The 14,903-nt window shown below is 42.5% G+C and overlaps 1 protein-coding gene across 1 annotated transcript in view; it reads right to left on the bottom strand.

Moving 5' to 3' along the window:
* Ugcg (UDP-glucose ceramide glucosyltransferase) overlaps positions 1 to 12,116 on the bottom strand; it is a 34,339-nt gene extending 22,223 nt beyond the window's left edge. The window contains exon 1 of the mRNA XM_070011630.1: positions 11,703 to 12,116. Coding sequence (XP_069867731.1) covers positions 11,703 to 11,800 — 98 coding nt within the window. The 5' untranslated portion in view covers positions 11,801 to 12,116. The remainder of the gene's footprint in view (positions 1 to 11,702) is intronic.
* Between the last annotated feature and the right edge of the window lie 2,787 nt (positions 12,117 to 14,903).

Below are 14,903 nucleotides of genomic sequence, written 5' to 3'. Positions count from 1 at the left end.
GCCTGGGCAGGAAAGTCCATGAGACTCTTATCTCCAATAAACTGCTCAGAAAACCAGATGTGGCACTGTGGCTCAAGTGGTAGAGTACTAGCCTTGAGCTGAAAAGCTCAGGGAACAGCGCCCAGGCCCAGAGTTCAAGCCCCATAACCGACAAAAAAAAAAAAAAAATTATGTCCAATGTTTAGGCCAACATTATGTGTAAAGTTAAAATTATAGCTTGGGCACTGGTGGCTCAAGCATATAATCCTAGCTACTCAGGAGGCAGTTCAAAGCCAGACTGGGCAAGAAAGTCTGTGAGACTCTTATATCCAATAAAATACTCAGAAAAAGCCCAAAGTGGCACTGTAGCTCAAAGCCTTGTGCACAAAGAGGTTTAGGGACAGTGCCTAAGCCTTGAGTTTGAGCTCGGGGACCAGCAAAAAAAAAAAAAAGGCCAAATATTTAGAAAAGTTTTACAAGTGTCCAAAAGTACAAAAGTAGTGTGAGCATGAGTAAATATCATGAATTATTACTAAAAACTAACTGTTACAGTTGTGAAGGTCAGGTATTGTTTTGTTTTTTCTTTTCTTTCAGGCAAATCTCTCCTTAAACTTAGATGGGTTCTCAAATGGAAAGACAGCATTCAACTGGCTTCGTTTACCTCTTTTATCCTCAGAGCATGATTCAAGATGTTGGTTGGGTCACATGCCACAGAACCCCCTTCAGTTTCTGGCAGAGAGAGTGAGCCATCCTACGAGCTGAGCCACAAGGCAGGCGGCTCACTGCTCCTCTGGCAGCAGACACAATATACAGAGTAACTGCTGGCTCCTAGGGAATTCCAAGTCATACCACCTACTAGTGAGGAAGATGCTGCAGATGCCAGAAGGGACTGCAGATTACACTGTTTTACGGACAGTTATATCTCTGTGGTCTCAGGCAGTCTCCAGAGCACAGGCTACCAGCCAGCCTATCCCACCGAGGTGGGGGAGAAAGCCCCTCCTCAACACCTGGAAAACCCTCCCTCACTGGCATCAGGAACAGCAGGAGCGGTAATCAGGGATTTTTAACAATATTCTTAGTTCTCTTGAAATAACAAATGTTACTTCAATGCAAATATCAAAATAAGGTCAATATAATTAGCCATCATTAACAATAAAGTGACATAACTAGCAAAAAAGATGAAGTTGATGGACCATGTCCACTCAATTTTCAGAAATTTGACTTTAGTATATTTTCGAAAATGCAATGGGCCTTCATACATGACTGACTCCAACTTCACCTCTGATGAGTAAAGTGGTCCTGAGCCTACGTGAGGAATGAGGACCGATGGGGGTAAGGAAATGACATCTTCGATAAGCATGTCAGTGTTCTTGAGACATATTTCTAAATTAAAATTTTAACTTGAGAGCAGTCACTCTCCACCCCCACCTCCACAAATCAGGGACACCCTGAAGGCCGGGGAGAGGGTTGTGCTCCTAGCACCTTGCCACAAGTTAGACCTGCCAACAGCCAGAGACACAGATGTGTGGGCACCTTCTACGGTGCTTTCTCAGTGAGACCAGAGATTTATTTAAAGGAATAAATGAATCATGAGCCACAGAGACCTTTGGGGGGTCCTTCCTTTTCCATTGTGGGCTAGAAGGACATCTATTCAGGGAACACTTCAAAGAACTTTAAATGGCAGTTAAGAAGTGAACTTGTCAGTTGCTTTGGCTTGAAGAATTCTAATAGCCTCTAGGAGTGATGGAATGGATGACCTTAGACTAGCTTGACTGTTATTCTAGAATCTCAATCTCTAAAGCCCTTTCTGCCCCTTTCATTACGGTAGCAGACCACCTCAGCCTTTCCATCTGGTCACACAGCACCAACTGTTGATTCCATAGGCAAGTGATTTCTCTTGCTGGAGGGAATATCAGGTAGAAAGAAAACCCCTTGGAGAGAGATGAGGCGTTGGTCAAGGGCAGCAGTGTTTAAGCAGTGTTTGATGCCCCACTTCCCCCACCCTGCCCAGGCAGCTGGCTACAGGCTCTACAAAACCCTTTTCTATATAGCTCCTCAAAAGGGAAGTCTGGTATTTCACTCAAGACTTCCATGGAAGAATATGGCTTCCACAAGGAACAAAGGTCACCTTGCAGTCAGCTCCAGATAGTGCTGTTTTTATAGTTCTGCTGTGTGATTCAGAAGAACCAATTTATCTGACTCCAGGAATTTACCTCCTCTGCTCCACACCACTAAGCTTGTTAATCTTTCACATAAAATTAGGCTGATTGCTATATCAGCAGGCGCCCACTCCACACAGATCATGCCAGCAATTCCCAATGATTCAAGGCCTTAGTGGCCTTATGACTATGCTCTAGAAGCCTGTTTGTTCAGTGTTTATGATCAGAATGTGCACGACTAATGCTATGGCCATAAAGCATTCACTTATCACTTCAAAATGATATTGCCTCAAAATGGCTACATCAGCAGCCCAAAATGTTATCTTCTAGTGATTCCTTATCTTTGCCAACACAAGATTCCCCAGCGAATGAAAAGACCCAATAGTGAGTTAGCTGTGCAGGAAAACATACTATTTCCACCGGACAGTGAGTCATATTACAGATCATAAAGTCATCTCCCACCTTAGAAAATAAAGACATCTTTTAGGAGTTCTCAAACAACAAGACAAAATAGAAACCCAACTCCTTTAACCTAGTGATAATGGAACTAGCTCCAGTACATAGAAAATGAGTAGAATTTGGTATGCTGCTGATAGCAACTAAAAAAGCAAGGTCCTACCAGAAGATAAGGGCTTGCCGGATAGTGCTCAGAACTAGAGCACCGTAGAACACACCATGAACTCCAAATCAACCCTCCACACGAAAATGAATTAAGGGAACTGTCTTATCCTCTCCTACACAATTCCCTAAGGCTACTGTTGAAAAGCTAGCCTTAATGTTTAAATTAACCAGGCTGGGCTGTAGCTCAGTGGCAAAGTACTTGCCTAGCTAGTGTGACATCCTGGGTTTGATCCCCAGTACCAAAAAAGAAAAGACAAAAAAACATTTTTTAGGAAGTGATGCTGTGGCAAGCAGTAGAGCGCTCACCTTGAGCTGAAGATGCAGGGACAGCGCCCAGGCCAGAGTTCAAGCCCCACGACCGACCAAAATCAAAAAATAAAATAAAAATAGTGTGGTATATTTATACAATGGAATTCTATGCCTCCATCAGAAAGAATGACATTGCCACATTTGTTAGGAAATGGAAAGACTTGGGGAAAAATATTATGTGAAGAAAGCCAGGCCCAAAGAAACATAGGTCCCATGATTTCCTTTATTTTGCAATAACTAGTATATATCTAGGACAAGCAGAAAAGGTCAAAAGCTATGTACATATGACCATATAAGATGAGGTTAAGTGAAATCAACCCCAAGATAGGGACACAAGTGGTCTTTTCTTTCTTGCTATTGTTTTTAACGTATTTAAAATGCACTATGTGTTTTTTTTTTTTTTCTCTTGTATGTTCTTCCCCCACAGTATAACCTGTTTTCACTGTATTTGATGTCGGTGCCCTGCATCTTGTATATACGTTTTTCTAACTTGGGGAAGGGAAGGGAAATAACAAAATGCTGAAATAAGAATACAGGTTGACCCATTGTAACAATGAGATGTACAAGATACTATGTTGAACAAGAACTTTACAACTTGGGGAAGGGGGGAGTAGGGGAGGAGGGCAGGGAAGAGATGGTAGGGGAAAAACAAAGGAGGAGGTAACAATGCTCAATAGAAAATGTACTCATTAACTTACTTATGTAACTGTAACCCCTCTGTATAGTATTTTTATAATGAAAAACATTAAAAAAAATTTTAATGAATCCATGTCTGAAATAAAATCCTATGGATGAATGCAGAGGGGAGACTGTTTGGTCTGCCTTTGTGAACCAGCTCAGAACAGGCGTGGGCATTCCAGCCCCCTAAATGACAGATCTAAAGTAAAGGTGATTTCTGGAATGACAGTTGATCATGGTGGGAACCTTTGGAGTGAAAATCCAATTTCAATGAAGACTCTGAAGGTTAAAAAAATATATTGACATAGCCATGTTTTTATCTTAACTTGCAACTTCTTAGAAACAATGAGATAGAGATTCCATTTGGCTTAATTTCATTAAATTTAATTTCATTAAAATCTATGCCTAATTATATATGAAAAGAGCATAATGAAAAGCTGTTTCAAATGGGAGGCAAGAAGGATAAGAAAGTAACAGATGGAGAGAATGTGATCAAAGTCTGTTATATACATGTACAAAAATAAAATCCCTTTGTATGATTAACTTTATTCTAATAAAAGAAAAATCCATGTCTACTAAAAAGCATCCCAAATATTTTGACTATCTACCTCAATCCCCAATTACTGATACAGACTAATTTAACTAATGAGTAAAAATCCAGGATTGCCACTAGAGAAAACTTAGAAGACCATTTATTCAACAAGTAACAACTGAAAGCTGAGTGGACTATAAAGATCTAGTAGTAAAATAAGGCATCTCCTACCCTCAAAAAGTTACAACCCAAATGGGAAGAGAGATAGTCACTGACAATGTAGAAGGGTAAACCCAATGTACTATGGCTATGGAAAGACATAGTAGAGAACAAAGATATAAATTGAATTGAATAACTTTAAGAGGTCATTGAGTAGAAAGGAAATGAAAAATAAAAAAAATAAGGAAATAAAGGAGAGAGAATTCTAAAGAAATTACACTGCGTGTTCAGAGAAACTAGCCATCAATGCCACTGGAGACACAAGCACAGGACACATGTAATCCTATCTACTTAGAGGGGTTAAGATCTGAGAATCATGGCTAGAAGTCAGCCTGGAAAGGAAAGTTCATGAGGCTCTTACCTCCAATTAACTAGCAAAAAAAAGGCCAGAAGAGAGCTGTAGTCCAAATGAAAGAGTACTAGCCTTGAGCACAAAAGCTCAGTGACAGCATGCAGGCACTGAGTTCAAGCCCCAGGATCCACACAAACACACACACACACACACACACACACACACACACACACTTTAAGTAGTGGTACAAAGGAGTTTCAATTCAACATGTACATTTATGAGTGCAATGCATCTTGATCCATGTCACCTCTTCCATTATTCTCCTCATTTCTCCCAATTCTACCCATCCTCTCAAGTTACCACATTTTCTCCTTTCATCTCCCCCTTCCCCCAACCCCCCTCCACCCCCTCCTCTGACAAAACATGTTGCTGCTTCCTGGTATTCAATTTAATAAACTGTACATTCATTGTTCAAAGGAGTTACACAGACAGCAATGGGGAGACGGGGTTAGTTTTGGAACACCTGGTGTAAGATTAATGTTCCTGAAGGATGAAGCTACAGTAAGAAAAAGAAATGAGGCTGTAGGTAGATACCTGGAAACAGAGACAGTTCCCACAGTCTAGCTATGCAGATGTAATGAGAAAAAGAATGAATCCAGAGAACCACTACCAAATATGTTTACAGTATTAAATTTGTTCTTTAAAGCTATCATATTATAATAAAATTCTATGTCTTCCCAGAATCAATTTAAAGGGGCTCAACTGTCTGAGTGCCAGTCCTATAGCAATGATCAAAACGGTTCAACATTTTACCAATTGCAGTCCAAGCGCACTCTTGAGACTAACCCAGAAAAGAAACTTTCAATTTACATTCCATCAACTCTAAGAACACTAATATAGTCCTGAGTACACAGCAACAATCAAACCACCCCTGTAATCCAAATGCTAAAATTTAGATTAAAAACACTAGTTTCTGACACAATGATCTTGATCCAACAATTATGTAAATTCCATTCAAAAGCTATGCAACAAGGACAAGAGGAAGCAGAATTTACTTGAAAAGAAGCGCTGAAGAAAAGCACTTTGCTGTACCAAAGGATATGTGTAGATAGAAGAAGTATTTCTGCATTGTCCTGTCACCTCCAGTCATAGATCATAGAGAAGACAAGACCGAATACCAAACACTAGGATATCAAGGCCAGCGGGGAAAAGTGACACTCAGAGAACAATGCAAGGTGTTATATTCTGATACCCTTATCATCCAACTAGGTGCTCTCTTGGAGCAAAAGGAAAAAAAAACTAGTTTCAGACTTTTGTATGATTTCATCTCAGTCCCCACCAAACCATGACTTATTAGCCTCACAAAAAGTAGCAACAAAGCAAAATCACCAATGAAGACCTCTTAACCAATGCTGCCTATTGATGACTGAATCATCCCTTACTTTTAGGAAATAAAAACTTCAGAATAAGCTCCCTATAAGTATATACTATCTGAAATATGAAATGGCTAAGCTTTTGTTTGATATTAAAATTGAGGTGCAAAGTAGTTGGCAGAAATATCAGTGAGTATAGATGGTTTCTAAATATTGGAAATACTGGATTTCTACTTCACAGGCTATTTCCTTTTCCCACCCTACTCCTGCTTTCAGGAATTGTAAGACATTTATTTGTATGAAACTACAATCATTCCACTGAGCAGGAGTTATTCACCCAATTAACCAATTTCAGCTCTATTTTTTATTTTATTATATTTTATTGATTCCTTCAACAGGGTCTGTCTATGTGACCCATGCCAGTCTGAAAGTTGAAATTTCCTCCTGCCTCAGCTTCCCTAGTGCTAGAATCCTAGCAGGAGTGTCTCATCAGACCTGGCCTGCAATTTTTACTTTAGGGTACTGGCTCAGTGCTTTATAGAACTGTAAGAAGACACAATAAAACATTAAATCTAAATTAAGGAAGGTGTCATTATTTTAAAAAAAATAATCAGTTTTGAAACTGCTTTTTATACTTTTTCTTAAGCAATTACAATCTTCATTTTAACTACTTACAGCTCATAAATTACTTTCTTAATGTAACACTGAAATATAGAGCCATACATAAAAATTTAAAAATAAGCTCTATTTCTACCAGCTGCAAACACAAATTTTCAGAAGGCAAGCATCAAGAATCAATGTCTACTTACTTTATTTATACTTTGCCCTATTTAAAAAAAAAAAAAACAGTGAGGGGCCAGGCACAGTTGGCTCACAGTGTAGTCCTAGGTACTCAGGAAACTAAGATAGAAGGATTGTGGTTCAAATCAATCAAGCAAAAAGTTCACAAGATCGAATCTCAATCAATAAAAAGCTGAGTGTGGTGGCACATGCTATGCTATGGTCCAATCTGGACAGGAGGAAAGACCCTATTTGAGAAACAACTAAAGCAAAGGAGGTTGGAGCATAGATCAGGCAGCAGAATATCTGCCTGGTAAGTGCAAGGCTCTGAGTTCAAATCCTACTACTGCAAAACAAATAAACAAAAAAGGACTGAGGGTACACAGAATATTCAGAAAACATACTCAAAGAGTATTCAGCCCAGTGTTTCAACCAAAATAATGTTTCCACAGTTCTTTAACTTTGCATGTTTAGTGTTGAGATTCAACTACAATCTTGCTAAACACAGTAGGGAAAGAAAGGGCAAAAATACATTCTCTTGTTTGAAAACAACACTTACATCAAATTGGGAATTGTCTTTACTACAATGGGAAAGATAGTAAATGACACATATTACAAAAAAAAAAAAATCCTTGAAAGTGGGACCAGACTAGAAGAAAGGAACTTTCTTTTAAAAGGTAGGATTTAATTTAGACACAAATTAATGCATAGATTATTTGCTTTATACTCATTACCCATTTCAAGAAATGTATTTTCAAGATTTTTTAAACTAGTACTTCACTCTAACCTGTTATAAATGAGCGGTGTTTTGGAGGGAGGGGTGTACACAGGTGCATGCATATTGGTCCTCCGGCTTGAACTCAGGGCCTGGGTGCTATCTCTGAGCTGTTTTGTTCAAGGCTAATGCTTTATAACTTGAGCCACAGCTATACTTCCAGCTTTTGGTGACTGGCCTCAAATAGTGATCCTCAGATCTCAGACTCGTGAGTAGCTAAGATTAAGTCATGAGCCACCTGGATAAAATTGTTGGGGTTTTTTGTTTGGTTTTCACTTAACTTTTCAGAAACACAATACTGTCAGTAAAAGGAAATGTTGAGGGGCACTAAAAAACAAATACAATGTCTCTCTACAGTATCTCAGCTAAGCTGTTTACATGATTCTCAGATCCTTCAACTAGGGTAAAAAAATGTTTGCTGTTTATTCTGAAGCGCGCGCGCGCGCACACACACACACGCGCGCGCGCGCACACACACACACACACAAAATAATTGGATCAAAGTTGAAGAGGGCAAACATGTTCAGATGGTTATTTGAAATATTAACATCAGCAGTGGTAATTTTAAATAAAGGAGATGACATTTGCTATGGTGCATATGTACTGAAGGAGGGCAAACAGCATAGTGCCAGGTACAAGGAAGTCAGGTTTTCTCCAGTTGGAGCTATAAACTTACATTTCAACCCCAAAAATGTTACTTAGCATTATAATACAAAAATTTAAAGTTAAAAAGTCAAAATAGAGTCAAAGAGAGGTTTGCCCTACTAATTAATAAGACTTCATTCATTAGCTAGGCGCTGGTGGCTCATTTGCCTATAATCCTAGCTTCTCAGGAGGCTGAGATCTGAGGATTGTGGTTCAAAGCCAGCCCAGGCAGCAAAATCCATGAGACTCTTATCACCAATACCAGAAAACTGGAAGTGGTGCTGCAGCTCAAGTGGTAGAACACTAGCCTTAAGCTGAAGAGCTCAGGGACAGCGCCCAGGCCCAGAGTTCAAGCCCCACGATCAACAAAAAACAAATAAAAACCTTCATTAATTAAAACTAGAATTAAGGCTGGGGCATGGCCAAGTGTTAAAGTGCCCATCCCACAAAGGTAGGTAAGGCCCTTACTTCAAACCCTGGTTGGGGTAAGGGTAGGACCCCCTCCAAACCCAAACAAACAAATCTGGTACACAAATTAATAGATCTCTGAAGCAGCACTGAAAGCCTTGAAGCACACTGAAGTACAAAGAAGAATTTAGCCTGTGATAAAAGACAGCATTTTCAAAACAGCAGGATAATCAAATGGTCATTTGACAAATGACTTGGGGACAAGTGGCTAAATATTTAAACAAAACTAAAATTAGAGCAAAGGACTGGGAGAATTAAGAGCAACTTGTAAAAAAAAATAGGAAAAGGATGAAAATTCACAATACTAAAAGGAAATAGTAACTGGGAATGAGAAAAGATAAAAATTATTACATCAAAGTCAGAAAACATACAAGGGGAAAAAAGGACTTGTCTATCTAAAACACACATACACCTTTTCTCAATGTTAAATATGTGTGGAGTTGAAAGATAGAAACAGATAACAGAGGAATTAGCTTCATATTAAAAGATGAACTTGGCAGCAGACTGCAGCACAAGAGTATGAGTTTGTAACTTACAAATGAATGTAGCTAACACACAAGTATATGAAAAAGAGTTTAATGGAACTACTAATTAAATGGATGAAAGTTAAAAACAAAGACTGTGAAAAGCCTAATAAGGACATTGGGTTTGTCAAACAATATTACCTACCAGGACTAGGAACAGATACATTTGTATAAGGCAATATTATTGTAACCATATTTAAAACAGCACCACTTCAGGATAATTCTTCTCTCAGAAAAGTAAGGCAATATATACATAGGAATTCATCACAGGGGCTGACAATACAGCTGGGTGATAAAGTGCTTGCCTAGCATGTAGGAGGGTTAGATCCACAGCACCAAAAATACATACATACACACATACACACATACATACATACATACATACATACATACATACATACATACATACATACATACATACGTAATAAGAGCTGTTTGATAAACTGGAAACAACCTAAATGTTCATCAATAGCAACAAATAATTATTAGCTCATAAATTAAAACCCCATGCACCTGCTTAAAATGATGGTGTTCATGCCTTTACTGTCATGAAAAACAATAGTCATGACATTTTATAGCCTCATGTGAGCAATAGCCTTGGCTTTTTTTTATTCTTCATTCTTATATCTAGCACCTAGAACAATCCCTTGAACAAAACTGCTTCTCAGTAACAATTTACCAAATAGATGAATTTGCACAGGTTACAGAACAATGATCACAATATGGTTCCCCCCCCAAATAATATAATTGAAAGGATAGTCACAAAGGGGTCATAAAATAATGTTTTGGTGTATGTGCTATATTTTTCATTTTTCTCTGTACTACTGTCTACATTTCTTTTATGGGGAGCCTTTTTTTTCTTTTTGTGCCAGTCCTGGGGCTTGAACTCAGGACCTGGGGTCTGTCTATCCCTGAGCTTTTTGGTAGTTAATTGGAGATAAGAGTCTCACAGACTTTCCTGCATTGGCTGGCTTTGAACCATGATTCTCCTGAGTAGTCAGGACTACAGGTGTGAGCTGAGCCACTGGCACCCAGCAAAGCTTTTTAATTTTTTTCTCTAAAGAACGCATATACGTAAAATGCACTTCAGAATGTGACCACTGACCACAACTCAGAAACTCCAAATTCTCCAATAAACACTAGCACAATGGCCCCATTTTCTTTCACTTTCAAAGAAATATTAGTGTATCGTTGTACCTTGTGCAAGTAGCATCTTTCTCTGGTATCAAGACGTTCCCCATTATATTGAAAAAAGGTAATTTTTCCCCAAAAGAAAAGCACACTTTTTGTATTAAAAAGTGGGATTGGTGTTGGGGAAATCCCAGCATGTCTTGAAGCCCTTCCCTCTCCTTCTGTACGCCTCATTCTAGTGCTAATATTAGTCCATTATTTGCGTGTGGGGAAGTCCCCTCTGCTTTTGCAGGTCAAAAAGCCCTGTAAACTCATACTGTAAGTCTCTACATAATGCTTTCATTTATACAGGCAGGCTTCATTTTAAAGATATTGCATTGAAGTATCAAAACTAGCCCCACGTCACACCTCATCCTTTCACCCTGCTCTCATTTATTTACAGGCTTTATCTGGAATGTTCATCTTCTAGAATGGAAGCTCTGTGAGGTCCTGCTCCTCCCGAGTCTCAAGCCCAAGCACAGTGAACTGGACAGTAGGCCTCAAATTGTGACATGATGAGAAGACATGGAAGGCAGGAGAAGGCTGCCAATCTCAACAAGGCAATGAATGAAGAAAATAAAACAACCATCCCGAAATGCCCCCACGAACGTTTTCCAAAGCCCTAATGCCAGCTCGGGGGTTGGGTGGACATTTTTCAAAAGGGACAGGTGCTTCACACCTAGCCAAGCACATAGAGCGCCTGTCCAGAAAGAAGAAAATCCACAGGGAGGTCGCCAGGTCGCTGGAGTGGAAACGATCATCACCTTGTCACTTGTAACAGAATGTGGCCTATGGGGCGAGGGACGCAGGGAGAGATAGAGAGAGAGGAGAGAGAGAAAACACCATACATCTTGGCTCAGATGGGGGGGAAAAATCACACGATTCCCTACCAACACAATCAAACCAAGCAAGCACCCTTCCGCCTGACACGTAGGATCGGTCGTTCCCGGCGCTTCCAGCCACCAGCGAACCCCTAGCCCCCTCTTCCTTCACTGCCCCAGCGCTCGTCCATCCCAGGACCCTCTGGCCCCACAGGTTCAAGGGAAACCGTCTGAGAATCTGCTTTCTCCACCCCCACCCGAGCCCAGTCCCCTCCAAAGCGCAAATGTCTCCCAGCCTCGCCTCTCCCCGAGGCTCCGACCCTCGCCACCAGCTTCCCCCGGACGCCCCTCACTCACGTGTAGATGATGGCCATGAAATGCATCAGCCACAACACCAAGAAGAGGATGAACCCGAACACGGCCATTCCCTCCAGGGCCAGGTCCAGCAGCGCCATCCCCCGGCCCGCCGGCCCGGCCCGGCCCGCTCCGGCCGCCGCCGCGGACAGCGATCGCACCGGAGGAGGGCAGGGTGGGCGCCCGGTGCGGGGGCGCGGGAAGCGAGAGGAAGGTGGGGGAGAGGAAGGGACCGAGGGGGGTGGGGACGGAAGGGGCGGGCAGGGCCTGCGCGCCCCCGCCGGCGCGTCCCCGCCGGCGCGCGGCCCACGGCGCGCTCGCGGCTGCGGAGTCTGCGGTGGCCGCTGTCCCGCGCCCCGGCTCGCGTCTTCAGACCTCGGCGGAGCCACCGGCCCGACCTTGCGCTCTACCCCACCCCCGGCCCTGCCTCTCCGTCACCCGGCTTCGGGCGGTGCAACCACACCGCAGCGCCCCGCCGCCACGGCTCCGCGCTCTAATCGAAACCGGCGGCTAATGCCGGGACTCTTAGGCGCTGCCTGCCCGGTCCCCGCCCTCTCCCCGCCCTGTCCCCGCCTTGTCCCCGCCCTCCGGCCCCGCGGCGACCACTCTCTTCCAAGGAGGCGGAGCTGCCGCTGCTCCCCGCCTGCCCGCGCGCGCGCGCGGCTTCGCCGGCGAGAGCGCGTCCCTGGGCGGCTGCGGCTGAAGCCGAGCCCCGCTGGCCTCCAGCGCCTCTCACCCGCGGCCTCCCACCTCGCCGCCCAGGCGCCGGGGACCCGCAAGCCTTGCAGCCAGGCCTGGACTCCCGGCTTGTCCTGCTCGGAGTCTGCACTTCGTCTGTCTGGCTCTGTTCTGGGGCTCCCCACAGAAAGACCCAAGCGGCTCTGCCTTCCAACGAGGTGGCTGCAGCCTCCCTGCCAGGGCATAGCTCCGAGCACCTAGGCCTTCCTCAGGGCCACGTTCTCGGGCACCAGGGTCCCCATCGCTTCCCCCAACACGCGCGCGCACCCCCCCCACGCACACCACACACGCACGCGCACGCACCCTGCCTGCGCAGGGCTGCGAAAGCTTGGTCTCTAGCTATCTTAAAGACATTGTCCAAAGAGAAAAAAAAAATACCTTTTCCCTGACTTATGTAACTGTAACCCCTAATTTTTTTTTTTAAAGACAGTAGATTATAAAAGAAAGTCCCAAACTGCTGAAATGTCTTGCGATTGCGCTGTGCACTTTGGATTAGCCTTACGTGGCTAAGGAAGCGCTGGAGAGATGCAGCTCCTTAAGCATGTGTTATTGGTGTTCATAGATCATTCGTATGTTTTACGATCCCATGCTGAAATAACAAATTTTGGATGTATAAGGTCAAATTCAGTTAGATTTTGTTTTTGTTTTTGTCGGTTGTGGGCCAGGGTGCTGTCCCTGAACTAGTGGAAGGCTAGCGCTCTTCCACTTTGAGCCATAGTCCCAATTCTGGTTTTCTGGTGGTTGATTGAAGATTAGAGCCTTACTGACTTTCCTGCCTGGGCTGGCTTTGAACAGGGATCCTGAGATCTCAGCCTCTTGAGTAGCTAGGATTATGGTGCATGAGCCACCTGCCCACCTCCCCTCCTCACCCCACTCCCATTCACCTTTTCTAAAAAAAAAAAAAAAAAAAAAAAAAAAACTGTTAAAAGCCGGGCACCGGTGGATCATGCCTGTAATCCTAGCTACTCAGGAGGCTGAGATCTGAGCATCTCTGTTCAAAGCCAGCCTGGGCAGAAAAGTCCAATTAACCACCAGAAAACTGGAACTGGCGCTGTGGTTCAGGTGGTAGAGCGCTTGCCTAGAGCTAAGGGACAGCGCCCAGGCTCAGAGATCAAGTCCCACCACACACACACACACACACACACACACACACACACGTGTCACTCGCTACTAGAGAATTTTAATCACAAATGATAATACTTACACTAAGTTACTTTGAGGACTGAGGGCTGGGTGCCTGTGTCCACCTCTCCAACCCAGCCTCTATGAGGCAGGAGGGTGATTTGTATGTAAGCACAGCAGTGCAGCCTGGGTAACATTGAAACTCTGTATCAGAAAGAAAAGCACGAAGGGGAGCTAAAAGTAATTTAGTATTTATCCAAATTTTAAAATAGGGCAGGGAGATGCTGGTGGTAAACGTTTCTGTTTGTTTCTTTAGCCTGGATGAGTTTATTCTGTTGTTCAATTGTTTTATGTTTAAACAGCGCTTATTATTTCAAGTGACTTCCTTTTAAATAATCTATGACCTCCCTAGAGAGATTTCAGAATTGAATTGCTTTGAAAAGAAATTGTTTATTTTATTATTGCTATTTATTGTAGTTGATAGAGATAGAGCTACCCAGAAGTAGGATTTAAATGATAAGCTACCAGCTGGAAAACAGTTTTACGTCTGAACTGAGAATCAGCCTAGATTTGAGATGTCCTTTGTTCTAGTCATGTGGCACTATTTGGAAAGACTGGCAATCAAAAATTAAATTCCCATTGGGGAACTACAGGGTGATAAAGTTAAAGTTACAGCAAGACAGAAACTCCCCCCCCTCCCCCCCTCAACTGGAGGCCAGGGTGCTGTCCCTTAGCTTATTTTGCTCAAGGTTAGCACTCTATCACTTTAGCTACAGCTCCACTTCCAGTTCTTTTTGGTGGTTAATTAGAAATATGTTCCTGCCTGGGCTGTCTTGGAACTACAAAACTCATATCTCAGCCTTCTGAGTAGCTTGGATTACAGGTGTGAATGAACCCATGTCTGGCATGAAATAGAATCTTACCATGGAAATATCATCACAGATTTTAAAGTCAAAGCATATTTTTTAAACACTTTTGAAATTCATTGCTTCTCAGTTAATGGTAACTTACAAACAATTGGTTGATTTTGTTCTTACTGAACATCTTAGGTATGTACAAAAACACACTGTGTCTTGTAACTAATACCTTTTAGATATGATGAGTAGCATTCATTGCTTTGAAGTATTGTATCATATTCTGCATTTTAAAAGACAAACCTTAACTAATATACCTCCTCCTTTATCTTCCAAGATAACGTGACAGAGTATACTAGGGTTAGAAGTATTGTCCTATAAGTAAGTAGGTGTTTAGCACATGCAGGGGTGTGAGTTTAATCTCAAGCATCAAAACAAAGCAATTATGCATCAGGGACCTAATCATACTAGAAGGCCTATAACAACGCCT

The sequence above is a fragment of the Dipodomys merriami genome, unplaced genomic scaffold (assembly GCF_024711535.1).
Source record: "Dipodomys merriami isolate MVZ:Mamm:240054 unplaced genomic scaffold, mDipMer1.0.p SCAF_11, whole genome shotgun sequence".
Taxonomy (NCBI): domain Eukaryota; kingdom Metazoa; phylum Chordata; class Mammalia; order Rodentia; family Heteromyidae; genus Dipodomys; species Dipodomys merriami.
Note: the sequence above shows the minus strand (reverse complement) of the source record. Positions and strands in the feature narration are given on the sequence as shown.